The 21,944-nt window shown below is 33.6% G+C and overlaps 1 protein-coding gene across 1 annotated transcript; it reads right to left on the bottom strand.

Annotated features, from left to right (window-relative positions):
- Positions 1–282: 282 nt before the first annotated feature.
- Positions 283–21,463, bottom strand: LOC111508626 (dipeptidyl peptidase 9). The gene is made up of 8 exons (XM_023164192.2): positions 20,739–21,463; positions 19,648–19,924; positions 16,631–16,910; positions 11,465–12,020; positions 9,013–9,321; positions 6,735–6,957; positions 6,204–6,396; positions 283–4,826 (listed from the first exon to the last, which is right to left on the bottom strand). Exons 1-8 carry the CDS (start codon positions 21,171–21,173, stop codon positions 4,622–4,624), a joined length of 2,478 nt encoding a protein of 825 aa, XP_023019960.1. The 5' UTR covers positions 21,174–21,463; the 3' UTR covers positions 283–4,621.
- Between the last annotated feature and the right edge of the window lie 481 nt (positions 21,464–21,944).

The raw sequence follows: 21,944 nt of genomic DNA, 5'->3' as shown, positions 1-21,944 counted from the left end.
CAGATGCAGGTATTTCCCTGCACTAAGGCGTTCTAACCGTATAAAAGAACAAACAAGAGGATAAAACGTTCATTTTGAGTAGAGCCATAAATATGATAGCACAGCCTGCTATCGAAAGCGCTCGCATATAATAAGTTGAAGTTATTAAAGCTTCACATCCTTTTTGTGAACTAATGTTAATATTAAAATACTGAAAATAAAGGAAAATTGGTTGCAACCAAAAGTATTGAAGCTTAATTAAGAAATCAGGAATTTCTTTGGAAATAAATCCAAAACACCAACTTAAAAACAATCACTTTATTAGAAACTTCATATAAATAACTTAATTATTTTTTACATTGGAATAAACTCCTTAAAAAAAATTGTATGTACAAGAATAAATTGCATGAACATATTATAATTTAATACAGAAGCTGAATAAACAACCAACCCATTTAACATTCAGTGTCTACATATACATTCATAGTTTATTATATTCCCTTAGCCTTCAGTATGCACGAACCATCTAGTTGAATTGAACTATTCTAATGAAAATGTCAATTCCCAAATTCAATTCAGTATTCTCCTTCCACAATCTGAGTTTCGTTCAATACAATTCAGTGTATCTGAATCACTAATTTAGCCATCATGAATACAGTTTCTTCCGCGAAAGTTCAAACAACTCACCGAGTCAGCCGTTGACTGAGTCAGTGGTTGGCTGAAACGGTCATTGACTGAATCAGTTGTAGCTGAGACTTTCATTCTTGCAGTGGCAGATGAAACTGTTTTTACTTCATATGCCATTTGACTGCATCCAACAACTGACTCAGTCAATGACTGAGTCAGCCGTTGATTTAGTCGGTCGTTGACTGAGTCAGCCGTTGACTGAATCAGTTGTAGCTGAGACTGACTGAGTCAGTCGTTGACTGAGTTAGTTGTCTGACTGAGCCAGTTGTTTCGTGTTCCATTCGACCACAGCATACAACAAGTGACTCAGTCAGTGACTGGTACTATCGCAATAGTAGACGAAACGTCAGGCATAAAAATCTGCAGATCACGTCCAAAAAACACGGAAAATAGCTTTGACAGAGTTATCTCCGGCCGTGAAAGTTTATCCCCTTTGATTTTATACTTTATCTGCTCTCACCAATGAATTTCAAGTTTTTCAGGTTTGGCAAAACTGTGATAAATGATAAACCTCCATTATCCTGTTCAAAATCAACTAGATGATTACATCCAACATATAACATCTGAGAACAATATATTAACAACACCTTTTCGGTTACCTGCATGAATATAATACTTACATTTTAATTAAAAAAAATAATAGTTTTAATTGATTAGAGCAAATTGAAACATTCACAAATCTGCATTAAATCAACAGTCAAGGATAAAAATAGTTATTTAAGAGTAATGAAGCAAGAAAGAATCAAATAGTTCAACGTTTAGTTCTCCGTGTATCTTACTCAACGGGTTTGATAATAAAACAACGGATTTCGTCACATACAATACCAAACATGTTTTTCTATTATTGAAATCAAACATATAACTAATCACCTATTTGCCAAAAGGGAACTGGTTTATTCGTCAACTCGACTAAACACTCTATGTGACTACTAACTCTGTTAATAAATGTATTTCTATTTAGTTTCGACAAGACATTTCAAATTTGGAATTTTCGGGAAAATCTAAATGGCATTCATATTTCAGTATGAGTTTTTTCAGATCCATAGTCACACCATTATCATAATACATTATTGATAGTTTTGTACCTCACTACTAAAATTCAAAAACATTTCAAAATAGAAAAACTAACGGTTTACAGTTGCCAAATGTCACATTCTGAATTCATTAGTATTCATCTCGAACTGCCATATTAGCGTCTTGAAAAAACATTCGACTGTCTGTTGTTTTTTCAGTAAGTGCAACCATTTCACATTTACTTTCACATTTACTACTATATTTGCTGGTTTCAGTCCCAATGCATTATCAAAAACCTATCTTCTATATGCCATTCCTAACTTTTTTCTCATTTTATAATTGATAAACAAATAAAAATTTGAAGAGATCATATCAGATGAAGGTTTCATTTGGAGCAATGTATTTTTTTTTCTATGTTGGCTACATTGTGTATATGTCGATTTTCAGCTGTCATAATATGACAGCTGACATGTGAGGACAAATGTCAATAAAACAATATACATCAGGAACATCATTTACAAACAGCAAATGAAACTGTATGGACATCACAAATATCATTTACATGTTATGTAAATGATGAATTGATGGATTTAGCAGTTACTACATAGTAGAAGATCATCATGAAAAATGAAACTTTCTGTTTTTTACCACTTTAGATGTACCAAATTTAGCCAACATAGATTTTTGTAATAGTTTGAGAGTGTCCTTATAGGACGGAAGTGCAGTAACGTTAGTTATAAATAAAAGTAGTAAAAAACCATGTTTCATTTCTCATTTTTCATTATGTAAATGATATTTGTTATGCCCATGCAGCTTTATTTGCTGTTTGGAAGCTTTTTTCCTTGTATTCAATCATTTCATGATTCATATCAATAAAGAGTTTGTTTGCAGAACACACATTTTTTTCTGAGTTGGTTACTCTGTTAATTTGACATTAGTGTCAGCTGTCACATGTAAATGATGTTTGTAGTATCCATGCAGTTTCATTTGTTTGAAAGTTTTTCCCATTGTTCATATCAATAACTCTGTACTTTGTCATTAGTGTCAGTTGTCTTATGTAGTTGAAATTTATGTTGTTCAGTTTTTTGTTTTTATTCGTTGTTTTCATTGCATTGACTTACTACTGAACATTCATTTCAGGCAACAGCTTGAACAATTTACATGACAATTGACATTAATGTCACATAAACAGAGTTGCCAACTCCGAAAAAAAAGGGATCATGGTACGTGATCTATTACCTACTTATTTGCAATTTGATGAAATACATTTAAAAAATTGAACTTCAAAATTATGCACTATGGGTGTGTTAGAGATGTGTTTGAGGACCTGATAAAGCTGCCTTTAGGTATCCTTATTTTTATCCAAAATGATGAATACATTTGACATATGCCCTCTAACCATAATCATATTCAACACAATGTTAGATAAATTAAATTTAAGAGAATTTTTGACCTGACTTCAAAAGAACTATTTGTTCATGCTAATTTCTGGAGGTCTAAGACTATTGGTTTTGAATGAAGAAAAATCAGCATTCAATTTGCACATGCCTTGAAACTTTTCATTAACATTAATTTTATGATCATTCTAACATGTTTCATGGCACTAGATTGTGAAATGCAGCACCGAACAGACTCCGCAGTCACTAGATATGTAGTCTCGATTTCTTCTCGCATGGATATTGGAAAAGTGAATTCTACAGTAGAAAGTCTATCATAAAAATTGCTGTTACTATGTGAAAGCAACTGGTCATCGGTTTGAAGGTTTCATCAACTGAATGATAATCTGCTGAACACCTTCAAATTTTCAAACGTAATTTTTACAAAACTTTTGAAAAGAAATTTGAAAACTGTGAAGAGAATTTCAAAGACTTCCCGTGTCAATTAAAATTTTTGGGGTGGTTAACATCATTTGGGAAAGAAAATGAATGAGTCAAAAATTCCAAGAAAAATGTTCCCCTTTAATCAAAAAGAGACGCAGTTTATAATACGGTCCTGCTTCTTTTTCTGTATTATAAAACCTTAAAACAGGCTGATTTTTCAAAGTTCAACTTGCTAGAGACTATTCCAGAGTTTAGCATAGACAAAACCAACTCAAACACTTTCCTTGGTCTCTCATCCAACTGGAATACTGTAATCCCAAAGACGAGCACTTTCATCAATCACAAGAATTTCAATAATCTCGCGTGTCTTCAGGAAATTGAGAAAACTAATTCCCAACTCTAAGGTCACTTTTATTCTCGTAGAAGTTCCCGCAAATTTCAACAGAGTGAATCATGAGAACGTAAACGATGGGCTGTTAGGAATGGGACCTTTGTCACTGTTCATGATTCCCACGCCACGCTTTGCTATTTCCAGACTTCAAAACCATCCAAAAATCTAGGGTCATGTACCGGTTCCAACAGTTTCAGACAGTTTTCATTTATTCTGTGGCGTGTTCTTTGAAACTAGTTTTAATGGTTCACTTAGTTGGACCGATATATTTTTTGTCACCCACTACTGTCACGTTCAACATTTTTAGAGCGGTTTTTTTTTTTTAAATACAACGTGAAAGTAGCCTCCAAAACTCCCTGCTCACTTGAACAAATGTTCGGTAACCTCAAAGCCTAGATGTTGGAAAATGAAAAGTCCGAGATATTTGGAGGCTGTGAGGACTGACATAAGTACATCGGTCAGACTAAACGAGCCAAATAAACTCGTTTCAAAGAACACACAGCACATATACGATTTCAGAGACCAGACTAGTGTCGCTCAACACGCCTAGGAGAACAACCAAAAGAATGAACGTCCATAAATAGTGAAAGGTGCGTCGAGAAGAGTGATTGATAAAAGTGCTAGTTTTTGAATTTATTCTACGCCAGAGGTTCCAGTTTTACATTCTATTTGAAATACTGTAATCGAGAGATTCACCAAACATTCCACAGACCGGCAATCTAGTTGTCTTCTACAAATGATTTTGCAAAAAGGATAGCATAGTCGTTTCGTAATGCTTACTGGCATCCAAATGTCTCAGGGAATGCCTCTCGTTCGGATAGATCTGCAATTGGTAAGGCTTGCCCGCTTTTATCATACCATTTATGAGCTGACTCGTGTGATAGAAGTGAACGTTTTCATCTATGAGACCATGAATAATGAGCAGCCTGTTTTCCCTAAAATATATTGATTGTGTAATGTAATACAGCACTATGATTGTAATACTCAAACTATTCAAGCTATTCGCTAGCTTTCTCGAGCGTTTTCATACTGAATTTTTGCTTTATATAATGACAATTTGAATCATATAACCTTCTAACTACTCAATGACTAATAATGTTACCTGAGTTTGGGTGAAAACTAATTGAAACTTCAAATATCATCTGAGAAAATGGTAAAAAACACATTATATCGACATGTGGTGAACCAATTACTAACTTCCACATTAAAAAACAAATTCAAAAACGTTAAGATTCCAATACTTTTCAGTCATTCAGTAAATTTTCAGAATTCTTAAATCCATCAATTTCTGAGCATTATAAAAAGATTGAGTTTCAAACCTCCAACTTCCGAATGGATTATTTCATTGTCATGATTCAACTCATGCCCCTCGATCAGGAGATGGTTTGAAAATGTGAGTAGATGAACTATGTCGGTTCTATTACACCGGAAATCCAACTAACAGAAGCAAACGGTTACGACAATAACAATGAAACGAAAAAGAATAAACGCATACAAAACGATCGAAAATGCACGCAAAACGATCGAAAACGCACGAAACAAGCGCGAATGCGTGCATTCTTGATCGTTTTGCGTGCGTCTTCGATCATTTTGCGTGCGTCTTCGATCGTTTTGCGTGCGTTTTCGATCGTTTTGCGTGCGTTTATTCGTCATCGTTTCATCGTTATTGTCGTAACCGTTTGCTTCTGTTAGTTGGATTTCCGGTGTAATAGAACCGACATAGGTCATCTACTAATGTGGAATGTTCTTTAACTCTTCGGAAACATATTCTCCCCGTTTGGCCAACATAAGTTTTGGACAAGAATCACAGGTTGACTAACATACTCCTGATCTGTCCGACTCTGAAGTATTTCCTTTATTGCTTTCACTTAATTTGCTTGAGTTATTATTTGCTCGGTAACCCACGTCCAAGTCTTTTTTTTTTTCAAAATACGAGCGATGTTATTGGTTGTTTCACCAAAATATGTCAATGTTCTATGATGCTTATTATTATTTTTTGAAGTAGTGCAGACCTGCTGAATGGCTTGTTTTTTCAGTTTTTTGGAAAAATCAAGTAGATAAATCTACCTTGTAACCGATGTTGACAGCTTAAAAAATGTCGATTTAATGAGTTAACATTTTTTACCTCAACTCAGATGAAATTATTAGTCATTATGTAGGCAGAATGTTGTGTGACCCAAATTATTATTATATAAAGCACAAATCAAGTAGAATTCAGTCACTATAAAAACGTTTGCGAAAGCTTTTGTGAACTGTTCAGTGAAAATTTCACTGGAAAGTCTACTGAACTGAGTTGAGGAAAATTCACTTACTCTTCAGGGAATTTGTTGATGTAATTCAAAATGGAGCCTTCATAATACCCTTCCGGATTGTGGTCTGGCAAATCCATGTACCTTTCTGTATAACCAGTGTCATATAAATTCCAATTTGTGACTGGAGCGCCAGCAATTGCGATTTTAAAAACATCTGGATAACTTATCAGACCCATTAAACTTAAGTAACCGCCTGAAAAATATTTTTTGTTGAAGATTCACCTGTAACTTCATGAAAGTTCAATATTTCTAAAGAAAAAGCACTGCCTGATTCAGAAAACTTCAAATGTCACATATTCCCTTAAAAACATCTAGAGGCTTCATATCAGGTGATCTAGTAGGCTCTTCTGAAAGATCCTGTTTGCTTGTCTACTAGTTAAGAAAATTGTGAAACCCAAATTAGTGTTCAAGTAATATTAGGTTTCAGCAAGATATAACTAGAAAATCTGTTGGACAAAATTGTTGTGAGATAGTTTACTCCACTATCGAAACATTTTATGATTCAATCAATTGTTGATGATGAAAACTTACCATAAGACCAACCGTGTATTGCCACTCTATTCAGATCGATATAATTCAGACTATCAGATAACCATTTCAATACTTCAACTTGATCTTTCAATTCTACGGTACCCATCTTTTTTTTAATGTAACTTTCAAACTGTATACCACGGTGTTGAGATCCTCGAGAGTCTATTGCCACAACACAATAACCTCTGGCTGCCAACATATGCATTCTTAATTGCCTCATTCCCTGAAATTAGAAATATCAATACTATAAATTATCGAAAATTTATCGATTCTATTCGATTATTAGAAACCTCAATATTGAATTCATTTTAGCTCTTTACGGTATGGTGAGATATGCTCTGCAAAGGTTTAGAAATCCTCTGAAATTTCTCACAATTTGAGGTACCTGAATTTCAAGTACCTGATTTTTTACCTAAGTAACTCATTTACCTGATTTTTTACCTAAGTAACATTAAATGCTTTATATACCTTATTCTACAATTAGAGGTACCTGAATTTCAAGTACCTGATTTTTTACCTAAGTAACTCATTTACCTGATTTTTTACCTAAGTAACATTAAATGCTATATATACCTTATTCTACAATTTGAGGTACCTGAATTTCAAGTACCTGATTTTTTACCTAAGTAACTCATTTACCTGATTTTTTACCTAAGTAAAATTAAATGCTATATATACCTTATTCTATAATTTGAGGTACCTGAATTTCAAGTAACTCATTTACCTGATTTTTTACCTAAGTAACTTAGGTAAGCCATTGTATGGCGAAACACGTATTGCGTTTCTGTAAAAATATCTAGTGAAAATCACACAATAAAGAGTTTTTAGAATACGTTAGTTGAGGATTTTCACCAAGTATCGGCCGATTTCATCATATATATTGCTAATGCCTTTGCGAAATATTTTCAATCAGTTTATAGTAATGATTCTCCAGGTGGTACCAATCTCTCTGTAGAGATCAACCTGAGAGAATTATGTATATATAATCTAAAATTTAGCTCTAGAGCTCAAAAATGTTGAAATATACAGGGTGTTCCATTTGAAAAAATTGAGTTCCACTCATTTTTTCATGAGATCAAAGTATCTGCATTTTTTGAAGACCCTGTATGAGGCAAATGAGAATATGACTCGGAGTGAAGATCCTCATAGTATATAAAATCAATCATATTATGATATTATATACGAGGTGTTCCATTTGAAAAATCAAAGAAGCCGCTGCTTTAAAGTAGAAGCGACAACGCCGCTTCGTCTAAAATATTTTAGACGTGTAGGTCATATTGACTTATGCATACCGTGGAATTTTCAGGTTGATCCGTTGAATAGTTTGCCAGAAACAACTAATTAACACTCATCATGAAAAGCCCTGTATTGTACGTGATGCGAACTGAAAGATTGGTTTTATGTTAAGAAACGCCAGAGATTTCAAATGGGGACTAGGAATTCTTCTTTTCAATGCCTTTGTCACATCAAAGCTCGAATACGCTTCAACAGTCTGGAATCCGCAATCAGCTTTTCATTCAGAGATGATAGAAAAAATACAGAGGAAATTTCTTAGGTACACCTACCTCAAAAAAAATAAAGAGTGTCCCTCTATGATCTTCTATAGGGCTTAACTAGAACATTTTGACATGCCAACCCTGTCGAATCGTCAAGGCTTGAAGATAATAAATGTACCTGAACTCCTTAATGTGATCAAACTTCATGTTCCCAGTGCTAGTCTAAGAAATCGCAATAGAGTTTTCAATGTAGACTTTTTTTTTTGCTGTGATGAATTAAGAATAAGAGTCGTTTAAAAAAAATGTGCCATATATACCTGTTTTTATTAAAGTTTCTCTTGTACGTAATTTTAGGTGTTCATTTACTCTGTGTATTTTAAAAACCATATATTTTATGTACCATGACATTGACTGTATACATGTAATCGGGTGTAAACCTGTTGCAGTTTAAATTTAATGCGATTAACTATAATCTTTTTCAGCTCATAAATTTGCCATGATTTCAATATTAATTGACTACACTATATGAATAAACTTAATTTTCTTCCACAACACAAACACTTTGACTGAAACTTCATGCTAATACTCAAATGTCGCCTTATTAGATTACTTTGTACCACACTTTCAACTAGACTTCCCCATCTGCCTGTTGGTAGTGTTTATATATCGCGATGGAAATCTCTGAAAGCCAATAGGAATCTTCTCGAAGTAAAAAATGATAAAGAACTGAATATCTTCAATTCATCAGCAATAACAAAAACTGTTATCAAACCATAACTTACCTTAAAAGTATTAGAAACCAACTGGACTTCCGGACCTCCGTAAACATTAAGCACTGTCGGGTATTTCCTCCCAGTTTCAAAGTTATGGGGTTTGAATACCATAGCGTAAAGTACATGACCAGAACTAATCTCGTGAGTATAAAGATCAGGTGAATAAAATTCGTTCGTGAGGGTAGCTGATTCCATGAGATAACCGAGAGGGGTGAGAGTTACTCCTTCGACTGTCCAATCTGAATGGACCAATCTGAATACTTGACAGGCAGGAGGTTTATGGATGTTACTATACACTGTAACAATCAACGAACAATCCTGAAAACAAAATATTTAGAATTATAAAATAGCCACAAAGAAATCTATTGTTATTTGAGAGAGAACATATATATTTTTAAAGAGAAATCAAGAACTGAAACACAACACATCCTGAAAAATCAATAGACACAGATTGACAAAGAATCTGTACAAGTTAAACGAGACAAACTAAAAATATCAAGTCAGAAAAATTAGTGCTTAAACATCTGAAGGAAAAGGCTACCTGGATTTTGATATTTTTCAGGTTGTGGAAGATAACAAAACAAAAACTTCATGGAACTGATAATTGTTCAAACACTTGGTTTCAATGAAAGATTTTTAAAGATTACTTTTTCTTTTCACTGGTGACCAAAAAATATTTAAATATTGTTCAGAATGAAATTGGACGTTCGTATGTTTCGACCTTCTGAAACTAAACTCGTCAATGAAATAGTAAGGAAGCAGAAGGGCCACATATTTTTATTATTTGTTTCTTGGAAATTAAACCTCAAAATTACGATTTTAGTCTTGAAATTTCGTCTTTCGAATTTAAAGGCGAAATTTCTAGTTTCAATTCAAAAATTCAAGTTTGAAATCGAAATTTCAAGTTTGAATTCGAAATTTCAAGTTAAGAGTCTTAATTTCAAGTTTAATTCTAAATTTCAAGTTTAAAGTCTAAATTTAAAGTTTAAAGTCTAAATTTAAAGTTTAAAGTCTAAATTTCAAGTTTAAAGCCTAAATTTCAAGTTTAAAGACAAAATTTCAAGTTTAAGGTCAAAATTTCAAGTATAAGGCCGAAATTTCTAATTTGAGGTCGAAATTTCAATGTTAAAGCCGACATTTCAAGTTAAAAGTCGAAAGTTTGAGACCGAAATTTCAAGTTTGAGGCCAAAATTTCCAGTTTGAGGCCGAAATTTCAAGTTTGTGGCCGAAATTTCAAGTTTTAGGCCGAAATTTCAAATTTTAGGCTGAAATTTCAAGTTTTGGGCCGAAATTTCAAGTTTTGGGTCAAAATTTTAAGTTTTAGGCCAAAATTTCAAGTTTTAGGACGAAATTTCAAGTTTTAGGACGAAATTTCAAGTTTTAGGCCGAAATTTCAAGTTTGAGGTCGAAATTTCGAATTTGAGGCCGAAATTTCAAGTTTGAGGCCGGAATTTCAAGTTTACAGTCAAAATTTAGGTTGATTCAAGTTTCAAGTTTAGAGTCGAAATTTCAAGTTTAGAGTCAAATTTTAAAGTTTCAACTTCAAGTTTGACGTCAATATTTCAAGTTTGAAGTCAAAATTTCAAGTTTGAAGTCAAAATTTCAAGATGAAATTCGAAATTTCAAGTTTGAGGCCGAAAATTCAAGTTTCAGACCGAAATTTCAAGTTTGAGGTCGAAAATTCAAGTTTGAGGTCAAAAATTCAAGTTTAACGTCGAAATTTCAAGTTTACAATCAAAATTTCAGTTGGTTCAAGGTAGAAGTTTCAAGTTTAGAGTCGAAATTTCAAGTTTGAAGGCGAAATTTCAAGTTTAAGACTGAAATTTCAAGTTTAAGGCCGAAATTTCAAGTTTAAGGCCGAAATTTTCAAGTTTACCGTAAAATTTTCAAGTTTAAAATTCAAGTTTAACGTTGAAATTTCAAGTTTAAGTCAAAATTTTAAGTTTAAAGTCGAAATTTCAAGTTTAAGGTCGAAATTTCGAATTTCGAATTTCAAGGTTAAAGCCGACATTTCAAGTTGAAAGTCGAAAGTTTGAGGCCGAAATCAAATTTAACGTCGAAATTTCAAGTTTACAGTCAAAATTTCAGTTGGTTCAAGGTAGAAGTGTCAGGTCGAAATTTCACGTTTGAAGTCGAAATTTCACGTTTAAGGACGAAATTTCAAGTTTACAGTCGAATTTTCAAGTCTAAACTTCGAGTTTAACGTCGAAATTTTAAGTTTAACGTCGAAATTTCAAGTGTACGGTCGAAATTTCAAGTGTACGGTCGAAATTTCAAGGTTAAAGCCGACATTTCAAGTGTACGGTCGAAATTTCAAGGTTAAAGCCGACATTTCAAGTTAAAGGTCGAAATTTCGAGATTATTCACGAAATTTTAAGATTATTCTCGAAAATATGAGATCATCCTCTAAATTTTGAAATTAAAGTCGAAATTTTAAAATTAAATATTTATACCAACATACCTTATTGAAATCTACTGAATATGAATACCCAGGCCTCGTTAGCAACCTGACTTCACCAGGTCTTCTGAGAGACACAACATACAAATGCTTCTCCAAAGGAGTCTCTTTCAACCCCATGAAGTAAACCAGCTGTTTCTCGTTGTCCACCCACAAGTTTTGCCCCAAAACCTCCCAATCGCCAGAAGTCAGAGCTACTTTCGACAGGATTCTCGGCTGCAAATAAACAAAATCCATCGTTTCCGCGTTTTCAGTGATACCATTCACGTAAGGCATGATCTGAGCCGATATCAAGTACAAATGCCTGAAGCCAGATTCTTCTGATGCCCAAATGAACTGCATTTCGTTACTATTTTCTGAACAGGGAAGGAAGTGGAGGAGATCATGGACGTTCACCCATATCGAAGATTCCTGAGAGTAGATCACCTGCACCGTAGGATTAGTGAGATGAACGTTAGTCGAGTCTTCATACAGCGGAAGAACTTCTGTGAAATTACTTAGGGATAATAATACTAGTTCAAGTCTTTGCTGGCGTCTGTCAAGAAGCTGGACCCAAATGCTGGAATAATAAATGAAATGTCAATTTCTTCGGGTTTTTGGTGGTGGATTTTTGGAAGAAATTAAAAAATCCACGCCTCGGCCGCGAAAGCCCTAACCACTTAGTCAAAATGTCAATTTTTTTCAGGATTGCATTGCATTCAAATAATAAAATTTCAAATACTTTTTATATGTAATGAGTCAACATCAGTTGAAAGCATTCATGTGAGACATCATTGCAACTCTGTCAAAAGATCACTATCCATGATATATCTATACCAGTGGTCGCCAACCTGTCGATCGCGAGCTACCGGTAGCTCGCGGAAGCAATTCTGGTAGCTCTCACAACGATTTTAATTTCAAAAATACAAACTGCAAAAATTAGAGAAGCTTCCGAAAATTCCACAAAAAAATCTAATTGCCATAATATTAAACATAAACAGCGGCAACGTTGCGGTGAGCGATCTGCCGCTGACGCTATCAAGCTAGAATCGGCTAGAACCGACCATCCGGACCAGCGCGTTAGTGTTCGAGAACGATCTGGATTGCTTTGAACGGGATAAATACGCACGGCGCGGCGACATTGCGCTTAGTTTAAAACTGAACGTGTAACCAACGTCCAGCGGTTGGGTTAGTAGAGAACAACAAAAATAATATTATGGCAAGCAGTTGTAAGAAGGTAAAGACATACCACTTTCATTCGGAATGGGAAGAACAATACTTTTTTACAGAAGTTAAAGATAAAAATGTGTGTTTGTTATGTAATACTTCGGTCACCATTGCTAAAAAAGGAAATATTGAGAGACATCATAAAACTGTACATTCTAATTTTGAAAAATCATTCCCACTACATTCTGCCGCCAGAAAGGAGTAACTGAAACAGTTAAAAAAGCAGTTAATTGGACAACAATCAATATTTTTAAGAACAGTCGACAAAAATAAGGCTGCAACTGAAGCATCGTACCGTGTGTCCCTGATAATTGCACAAAAAAAGAAACCTTATGAAGACGGGGAAATGATAAAACAGGCGTTTTTAGAAGTTGCTGATTCGTTATTTGCCAACTTTAGAAACAAAGACGAGATAGTTTCAACTATAAAATCTATGAAAATTTCTGCTAATACAGTGATGAGACGTGTAGAAGTAATGAGCAATGATATTTTTTTACAGTTAAGAACTGACTAAGATAACTGTGTTTATTTTTCACTTCAACTGGATGAATCAACAGATGTCGTTGACACTGCCCAGATGGCCGTGTTCGTCAGGATGGTTTTTAGTGATTTTACGATTAAAGAAGATCTTTTGAAGTTCATTCCACTGAAAGGACACACTACTGGACATGAGTTGTTTTCTCATTTAAAAAATATTATTCCTTCCGAGAAAATTTCAATATCGAAAATGGTAGGCTTGACAACCGTTGGCGCTCCAGCTATGGTGGGTTGTGATAAGGGTCTGGTGGCGTTATGTCGTAAAGATGAAACTTTACCGCAATTTCTCTGTTACCACTGCATTATCCATCAGCAAGCATTATGTGGAAATTTCCTTGGCCGATGAAGTTGACTGTCAATACGGGGACCTACTCCTTCACTCTGAAGTCCAATGGTTAAGTAGAGGGCTGCTGCTATCTGGCATAGTTCAATTTTTCAAACAACGCGATGAACCGACTCCGGAACTAGAAAATTCAATCTGGCTTAGAGATTTTGGTTTCCTCGTGGACATTACAGAGAAATTAAACGAACTTAATTTGCAGCTTCAGGGGAGAGACAAAGAACTAGCGGAAATTATTTCTAATATAAAAACATTTATCAAAAAGCTGGAGTTTTGGGAACAAAACCTAATTAACAGCGATGCCAAGCATTTTCCTATTCTTTCAGAAAAAATATCTCAAAATCCATTAGAACCCTATGACAACAAATATCATGTAGAAATAATTTCTACCCTGAAGAATAACTTCAAAAATCGTTTTAAGGATTTCAATGAAATAGCTTTAGTAGCGCAGTTTGTTGTTTCACCCTTTATGGAAATTGATATTCAACAGTTTGCAACTTGTGTTATGCAGAACTTTGGCGAAGACATCGCTGCAACAGAAATGGAAGTCATTGAGTTTCAAAATGATTTAGCCTTAAAATCGTTAGTCTCAAGAAAGTGAAAGCATTATTCAGTTCAACCTATTTGTGTGAATTTTCTTTTTCCAATATGAAGTTTATTAAGAACAAATATCGCAATCGACTTACAGATGAACATTTGGATAATTGTATTCGAATGGCTGCATCAAATTATACTGCAAACATTAAAAAAATTATCGATGAGTCTGAGTGTCAGCCTTCTCATTGAACGTGCTTTTTTATTTTTCAATGTTTATGTTCATGATAGTGTGTTACTTTCTTGTTGTTATTATTAACTATTTTCAAATCATACGTGACATGCCGTTGTGGCTGGATGAAAGTTTGTGTTTATTTTTCAAACACCTATGAACAAGTACGTACTAGTAATATTAGTTATTTTATTAGTTTATTATTAGTACCTATGTATTATGTATTACCAGTTAAATAGTAAAATAAATACATATAATGATAAATTAACTGTGGATTATTTCATTTACGTTGCGTTACGTGGCTTCCGTGTGGCTAGCTCGCTGTTTATTCCAAAATTAACAAAGTAGCTCAACACATTGAAGAGGTTGACGACCATTGATCTATACATTGTCCACACCAAATTTTATTTATTTTTACACTACAAAATGTTGCATCAAAATTTTTCACAATGTCTTTTATAAAGCAGTAGTCAATTTCAAAACTTAATTGGACATATGATTATCACTGTAAAAATGGGTATTTTTTGAAAACAAACAATGGGGAATGTTCCTCCTGGCGAAAATAAAGTAGTTTTCATAAAAGAGCTGTAAAACAACGCATTTTAAACTTATCATTTCATCCTTTTTCTTTAAAAACTTATTTAAATAGTTAAAAAAGAGGAATGAAATAATGCATTCAACATTTAAAGGGATTCGTTTTTATTTCACCATTTGGCAACATCGGTTATAGTTAATAAAGGACAATGAATCTGTTACCTGTATGAGACAAACAAAGGTGACACATTTCAGAGGCGTGCTGTTCTGTTTACTCATGTTTCGAGTTCCGAGACATTCTGTGACATATGACATTTTCTGCACCTAACCTATCTTCCTCTATATAAATAAATAACAAAACAACTTTTGTTTATGTGGCTTGTGGAGGTGGTATTGAACTATAATTTATATTTTTCCTTAATTGTTGATTTATAAAAATAATTTTCCGTTTTTAAAGTAGAATATCTAGGTAGGTATAAATTATTTCAACTTGATATAGGCGCTGTTGCCAATATGTGAATTAGAAACAAACCCCTTTAAAAATTAAAACCAAACATTTGAAACATCAATTTTAATACTTTTCGAAGTGAATTTGAAAAACTCATGAATTAAACTCACATTTATTTTGTTCAAACTTGCATTTGCTGTAATAATCCAAATTGAGGAACATTTCCCATTACAACACAGTATTATTTATCGGAAAACAGGTGATTTATGAATATGCTAATTATTGTGAATTTATGCCAAAACTTAACCAGATAAAAGATTGATTCTGGCAAAACAAGTAGATTTTGAAAAAACAATTACAAAACCTACAATATTAATTCTAAAGACAGCAGAGATCCACTTGAATAAGCGGGATTTTACAGGATTCCATGTAGCTGTGATAAAGCTTATATCGGTCAGACGAAAAGAAGAATTGATACCCGCCTAGTCGAGCACAAGCGGATTTGCCGATTGGGACAGACCGAGAAGTCTGCAGTCGCTGCAGAAATGAGAGCTTCAGTTTCAGTTGATACGCCGAAAAGAGTACTTCGACAAAAAAACTCTTGAAAAACAAAGCTAAAGCCGGTCTAGCTGAAAATTCTTGTAGGACATTGAAAAATTCCTTACTCAAAAAACTACAGTGAATCACAGGAGACAAGAAACATACGTTGGTGATTCTCATAGGTCTGTAGGTGTCTTGTACGCCTGCATTTGGGTCACCCTGTATATTTTTCATTAGATTGTGTCAATGCACATTTCTAGGGAACTCATTTTTTAGCTTCAAGTTCAGTTTTGTTTACTCTCGTCTTTTTTTGTTGTGAATCGAAGAGGTTTTGTATTAAAGTGTATAATATTTTAAAATTCTTGCAAAGCGCTTTCGACTTTCGTCGCTTTGCAAGAATTTTAAAATATTATACACTTTAATACAAAACCTCTTCGATTCATTATTCAAATAAGTGTATTCAGCTTTTCCAAATCGTTTTTTTGTTGTATTCAACAATCAGTTCGAAAACTGGAAATATGTGTGTGAAAAATTTCCTTATCAAACTAATTCCATAGTACTAACACACTAAAATTGAGATAAGGAAAGTTATTATTGTTTTGTGGGAACCAAAGATTTCAATAATTTAATTGTGTGTTAGGCATCACACTTTAAAAGGTAAGACCCCGTTACTCCTTAGCTCGCACAAGTTTCGACTTCTGAGGGTTGTCGTTCGTAGGGGTGCGACAGCTGGTCAACGGAAAAACAGATTTCAAACAGGTTTTTTAAACAGATATGCTTGTAAATCATATTACTTACTATTCTCCATTTGGTGTCCAGCCAACTCTTACAATATATTCCATCCATGGAAAAAGCAACGACAATGAGAATTGCAGTTCTAGCATGCAGACATCGATAATCTGCAAATGCTCATTGACTTTGAATTCCATCATTTTGAGGTATGACTTGGAATTGGCACAGCCAGCTCTAGGAAACCGAAACTCTTCCACTTCCCCAGAATCAGACTGAGAAGAAGGAAAACAAAAAACTTTCACGTCTCCTTCATCGACTTCTTCGTACAGTATTCTGTAGATGCCACCTACAGAATAAGAATATATATATTTTATTGTATTGAAAACAGTTTTTACATTTGAATATTTTCATTTCATTTCTTCATTAGTGTGTCAAGTTCTATCGATAAATTTTTATAGTTTTTCCGAAAAATTAAGCTTGAAAATTATTTTCTGCTAGATGAATTATTCAGGTACAGTTGATGCTTCTACTCAAGTCCTTAAGTCAGGATATAAATTGGTTTGAATGTAAAACCTAAATTTTAAATCGTCAAATTCAAAGAAAGGATTTTTATTTCACTGGTAAGGTTCATTTTAAGTAACTCTTTTTCACTAAAAGGTTTACAATACCATATCACGTTTCACTATACAATAGCTCCTACAGGTATGTTCAACATATCTTACTATATGTACAAACAAAATTTCAAGAAAATTGTTTGCGGAAAATGAACATAATTGACTCTAGGTACATCCTATTTCAGAATTTAAAGTTTTTATCGGTTTTTTCGGGTATTTATACCATCCACAAATTGAAAAAAATAAAATTCATAAGGGCTGATGATAAACCTTGATCTTCTCCACAATTAAATGACTCCTTCAAAATTGAAGACTATTTGAAAACAGTATTCGAAAACTAGAAAACATTGTAATGGATTTGTTTTGTGTGTATAGTCTGTGTGCATATCAACAGAAGGTAATAAACCAAAAGTTTGCAACAGAATCTCAATACTCTGTTTCACTATCCAAGCAACTATACTAAGATTCTTTGTGGAGTGTAATTTATTCATTCATTTATTTATTTATTCATTAACAGGTAACACCCAATTAAGTTTAGGAGATTTCACAATAAATTATATTAATACAACAGATAATTACATCCAACTTACTTGCTGAAAGTAAAACTAAAGTCTGATATCGATGACTTATTTATTTTGTGGAAATTCGTCTTCAATTAGATATAGGAATGAAATACTTTGTTCTAGCACTACTGCAGTAGTGCTAGAACACTTGAGAAAAGTGTAAAAACCGAAACCTTGGTCGTATTAATATCAATACATTAAGTAAGTGGAAATTCCATGCCATAATTTCCATTATTCCATAATTTTATTCATAAGTGACGTACTGTTTTTTGTAAATAATCATTGACCTACCATATATACCCTATGTATCACAAATGGTGAATAAATATTATTATTAATTAGACAAAGTATTTTATTCCTATATCTAATTAAAACTGATTTATTAATAAAGAATAACGGTGAGAAAATAAATTTACTGAATTGAAATATAAATTAAATAAATGAATGATTAAGATATGGAAAATTCAATAATTGAGGATGTTTATGTTTATATTTATTACCATTTATAATTTATTTCTGAGCGAGTGTAATGCAAACTTAAATTTTGTTTTGTTCAATGTCCAGATCGACTTTATTACCACCAACAGCAACTCTAGACAGAGAAGAATGTTTACCTTAGTTACAACGATGAGAATCTATTGCAAATGTTTCTGTATTCCTCGTACTTCTAGAAGGAACATGTAAGTCAATTTGTGCTAGCAATGCAGGGCAGTTAATAAGATAATTCAATAATTGGAATAAGAGTTTTAAGTCAGTTTCCACTCTACGATTACTTAGCTTCATTATATCTGCAACCCTACGAATATCATCTAATGAATGGTCCTTCAAGGGCATTTTTAACTTGAACGCCAAAAATTTAAGAAATTTGTTTTGTACCCGTTCAATGTTAAGTGCAGTGTAAAGAAATCTCTACAATACATAACTCATTTGAATGAATGAAATTCTTGTTCGACACAATACATGTATCAAAAAGAAAATCAGTAACTCAATATCTACAAGGTCTGTTAAAAAAAATGTTCACTTTTCTCAACAAATATTTATTTATTCATCAATTTCTATTTTGTCCCCTTCAAAGTAGCCCCCTCAGATATAATACAGTTCTGGCAGCGTTTTTCCCAATCCTCTAAGCAGTTCTAATATGCAATTTTTGGTATGTCTTTGAGCTCTGTCAGCAATTCGGTTTTCATCTGCTCAATCGTCACAAAACGCCAACCTTTCACCAGTCTCTTCAATCTTGGGAACAGAAATAAGTCGCAGGGGGTCAAATCTGGTAAATAGGGTGGCTGATGCGTGATAAAGGTGTTGTTTTTGTAACCGTACAACCATATGGCAAGAACTCCTGATGTACTACGCCATACTAATCGAAGAAAACGATGAGCAAAACCTTGACAATGATTTGGACATCCTTGCTCTCTCGGCGCCCTCACTGAAGCGCTTACACCACTCAAAAACACGCGCACTAGAAAGAGAATTGTCTCTATAGGCCTCTTGAAACAATTTACAGCACTCAATCAGATTTTTTTCCAATTTAATGAGAAATTTGAGATTAATACATTGCTCCTGTTTTTGGCACAGGAAAAAAAGACGTTCGTTTCAAACCGCTACTGCACAAATACTATAATAGTGACGAAAATGTGTTTTGGTACCTGAATAGAGAAGATTTCCAGATACCCAACGCACTATTCGTTTTTTTCCCACCCCTCTAGATGCGCAGTCTCTTTATTTAATAGCCGGACCTGTAGCCCCTAAATCTAGGTTTCTTTCATTTCACATTCTGAGTGAACGATCAATAATCATAAACGAAAGAAAGTATGATTTACTATAATTTGTTGAATCAACTAGTTAATACCTTCAATACCAAATATATCAACATAATTCAAATACCATGCAAAGTACTCCTACTTGCCTAGACATTTCGGCTGCCACCAATAGCCCTGATATCTAGAAAACTCTTCTTGCATTACATAGGAAGGTACGCCCGCACAGAGCGGATCGTCAGCAAGATTTCTACCACCTTTGTGTGCATACGTCAGCCTTACATTTGATCCTGAAACTGTATGCGTTACCCATATATCATGATTACATATATAAGCTACAAGATCAGGATTTGTAGGACAAATCTGCGAATTAATTTTAGCTCCAGCTGCAGTCATCCTCAGTTTTGTTGGAAACAATTGTCCATTCTGAAAGTTAAAATTCAATGATTCATATATAATTCAACTGGAAGAGGAATATTTTTAATAGTGATTAGTTTTTGGGAAAAAATCTTTTGGCTGTCGCTTCATCATTATATAGAGGATAAAAAACTTCCAAAGAAAGGAATACAAAATATATGAAAAAAGAAACACAAAGAAGAAAAAAGAAATAAAATTCTTCAGAGGTTTTTCAGTTTTTATAAAGTGCCATATAAACAGTAACACCCTCTCAACTCTGGAATGGGGTAACAGAATTTATAGGCATCATATCAGGTGATTTTGCGGGACATTCTGAAAGACCATGCCTATGTATCTGCTGGCTTGAATAATTGACAAACCCAAATGAGTTTCAAATAATGTTACATTTCAGCAAGATGAGCTAAGAATGGTTTGTTTTAATGTGTCTAGTTGACAATTATTCAAACCAATGGATATGCAAACGTTGTTCCTTACAAAGGTCCACCAGATCACCTGATTTGACGCCTCTAGATGTTTCAAAGGAGACTTGTGACATCTGAAGTGTACGATATACAATCGCAGTTCATTTCGAAACTCTTTGATAGAAAGAATTGAATTAACTCAGAAAAATTTCATAATTTAAGAAATAAATTTGTAAACAGAATTCATTATAGACTTTTGAGTAGCCAGATCTCCGAAATCAGACTAGAGCACCATGTTGGCTTCAAATTCGTGACAAACATACACGAGTCTGATGAAAAATTTTTCAAAAACCAACGAGTTATTGAAACGACTAGTTACCAGCCAAAAGATTTCATAAAAGTATTATAAAAAGCTTTCTCACTGAATATCCACTATCTATACATTGAAACAAGCTGCTTGCTGCGGGAAACACAACTTTCCCTGAATCACTGTGGATTTCATAGGAATTGATACCCCATGTGGTCATACGTTTTCGCTCCCAGAGCAATTGTTCTTCTCTGGAAAATTTGTTCAACGATGAAATACTGGGAAAGTTTGATTCTATCACACACTGCCACTGGAGTCTCAAACTGTTTGGTTGATTGGTGTTGGGTACATCAGCAAATAACAGAGTAGTTTCCCAACCATTGTGTGGGGTGCTAAGGAAATAAATTCTTGTTCTACCATCCTGCAGGGTTCTAAATGTTATGGAAGTTGGAACCATAATTGATAAAGTTGAAAGTTGCCTCCTCAGATCACCCACTACTCCTTTGAGTTCTGACCAAGAATATTTTCTATCAGCTTTTTCTTTATCCATGTTTATTTAAGTTTAATCTTATGGAAGTATCACATCTGTTATTTGTGTTGGTCAAGTTATAAAAATAGAACTGAGGTAAAGACAGTTAATTATTATCATTTTCTTCTCTAATCAGTGGTGTTTTGAACACATTAATCAATAATAACTGTTTGATTATATTTTTAGTTGAATTTTTCACAGTTTCATACAAAGTTTCAACTTTTTCATCTAAAAAATTAAATTAACCTTACTTATTTCTAAATAGTTTTCATTGTCCTCATTTTTTACGTTGCCAAATATTTCCAAGTAAACAAAGATGTCGTATCGAAACAAAAAATGTGACATGTACATATCGTTTTCATTGGTGGATTAAACAAGTAGGTGCCACTCAAGTATATTAAGATATACTAAGGGATTGCTCAATAGTTCTGATGACGAAAAAATGCAGAAGCTTCAACACCAAATGTATTTATAAAATGAACCAAAAATAACCAGAATGGAAAAATGGAGAGGGTACATGCCATTTTTCTGAAAATCCAACTCAAAAAAATAATATATCACCAACAGATTTGAAAAATATAGCAATTTCCACTATAATAGTATTTATCTCGTGAATAAATAAATGATTCACACGTTGATCTTTCTGTTCACATGGTATACATCTCATTTGTAACGATATTATTCACGTATCAAAATTTGTCAACTTTTAATAAATATGCGAATAGCATATAATAGCTCAGTTTCAAGGTTAACGTCACGAGTTTTCCGATACCGGAAGAATAGGTACTTCCT

The sequence above is a fragment of the Leptinotarsa decemlineata genome, unplaced genomic scaffold, assembly GCF_025532065.1.
Source record: "Leptinotarsa decemlineata unplaced genomic scaffold, Ldec_3_MD MMD2_tig00026330_RagTag_RagTag, whole genome shotgun sequence".
NCBI lineage: Eukaryota > Metazoa > Arthropoda > Insecta > Coleoptera > Chrysomelidae > Leptinotarsa > Leptinotarsa decemlineata.
Note: the sequence above shows the minus strand (reverse complement) of the source record. Positions and strands in the feature narration are given on the sequence as shown.

Coding starts and splice junctions, on each gene's coding strand:
- LOC111508626 (XM_023164192.2), bottom strand. CDS start 21,173: ATGGATAAAGAAAAAGCTGATAGAAAATATTCTTGGTCAGAACTCAAA. Junction 6,958..9,012: donor TGGTTTCTAATACTTTTAAG/GTAAGTTATGGT, acceptor TTCTAATTTCAG/GGAATGAGGCAATTAAGAAT. Junction 4,827..6,203: donor ATCAACAAATTCCCTGAAGA/GTAAGTGAATTT, acceptor AATATATTTTAG/GGAAAACAGGCTGCTCATTA.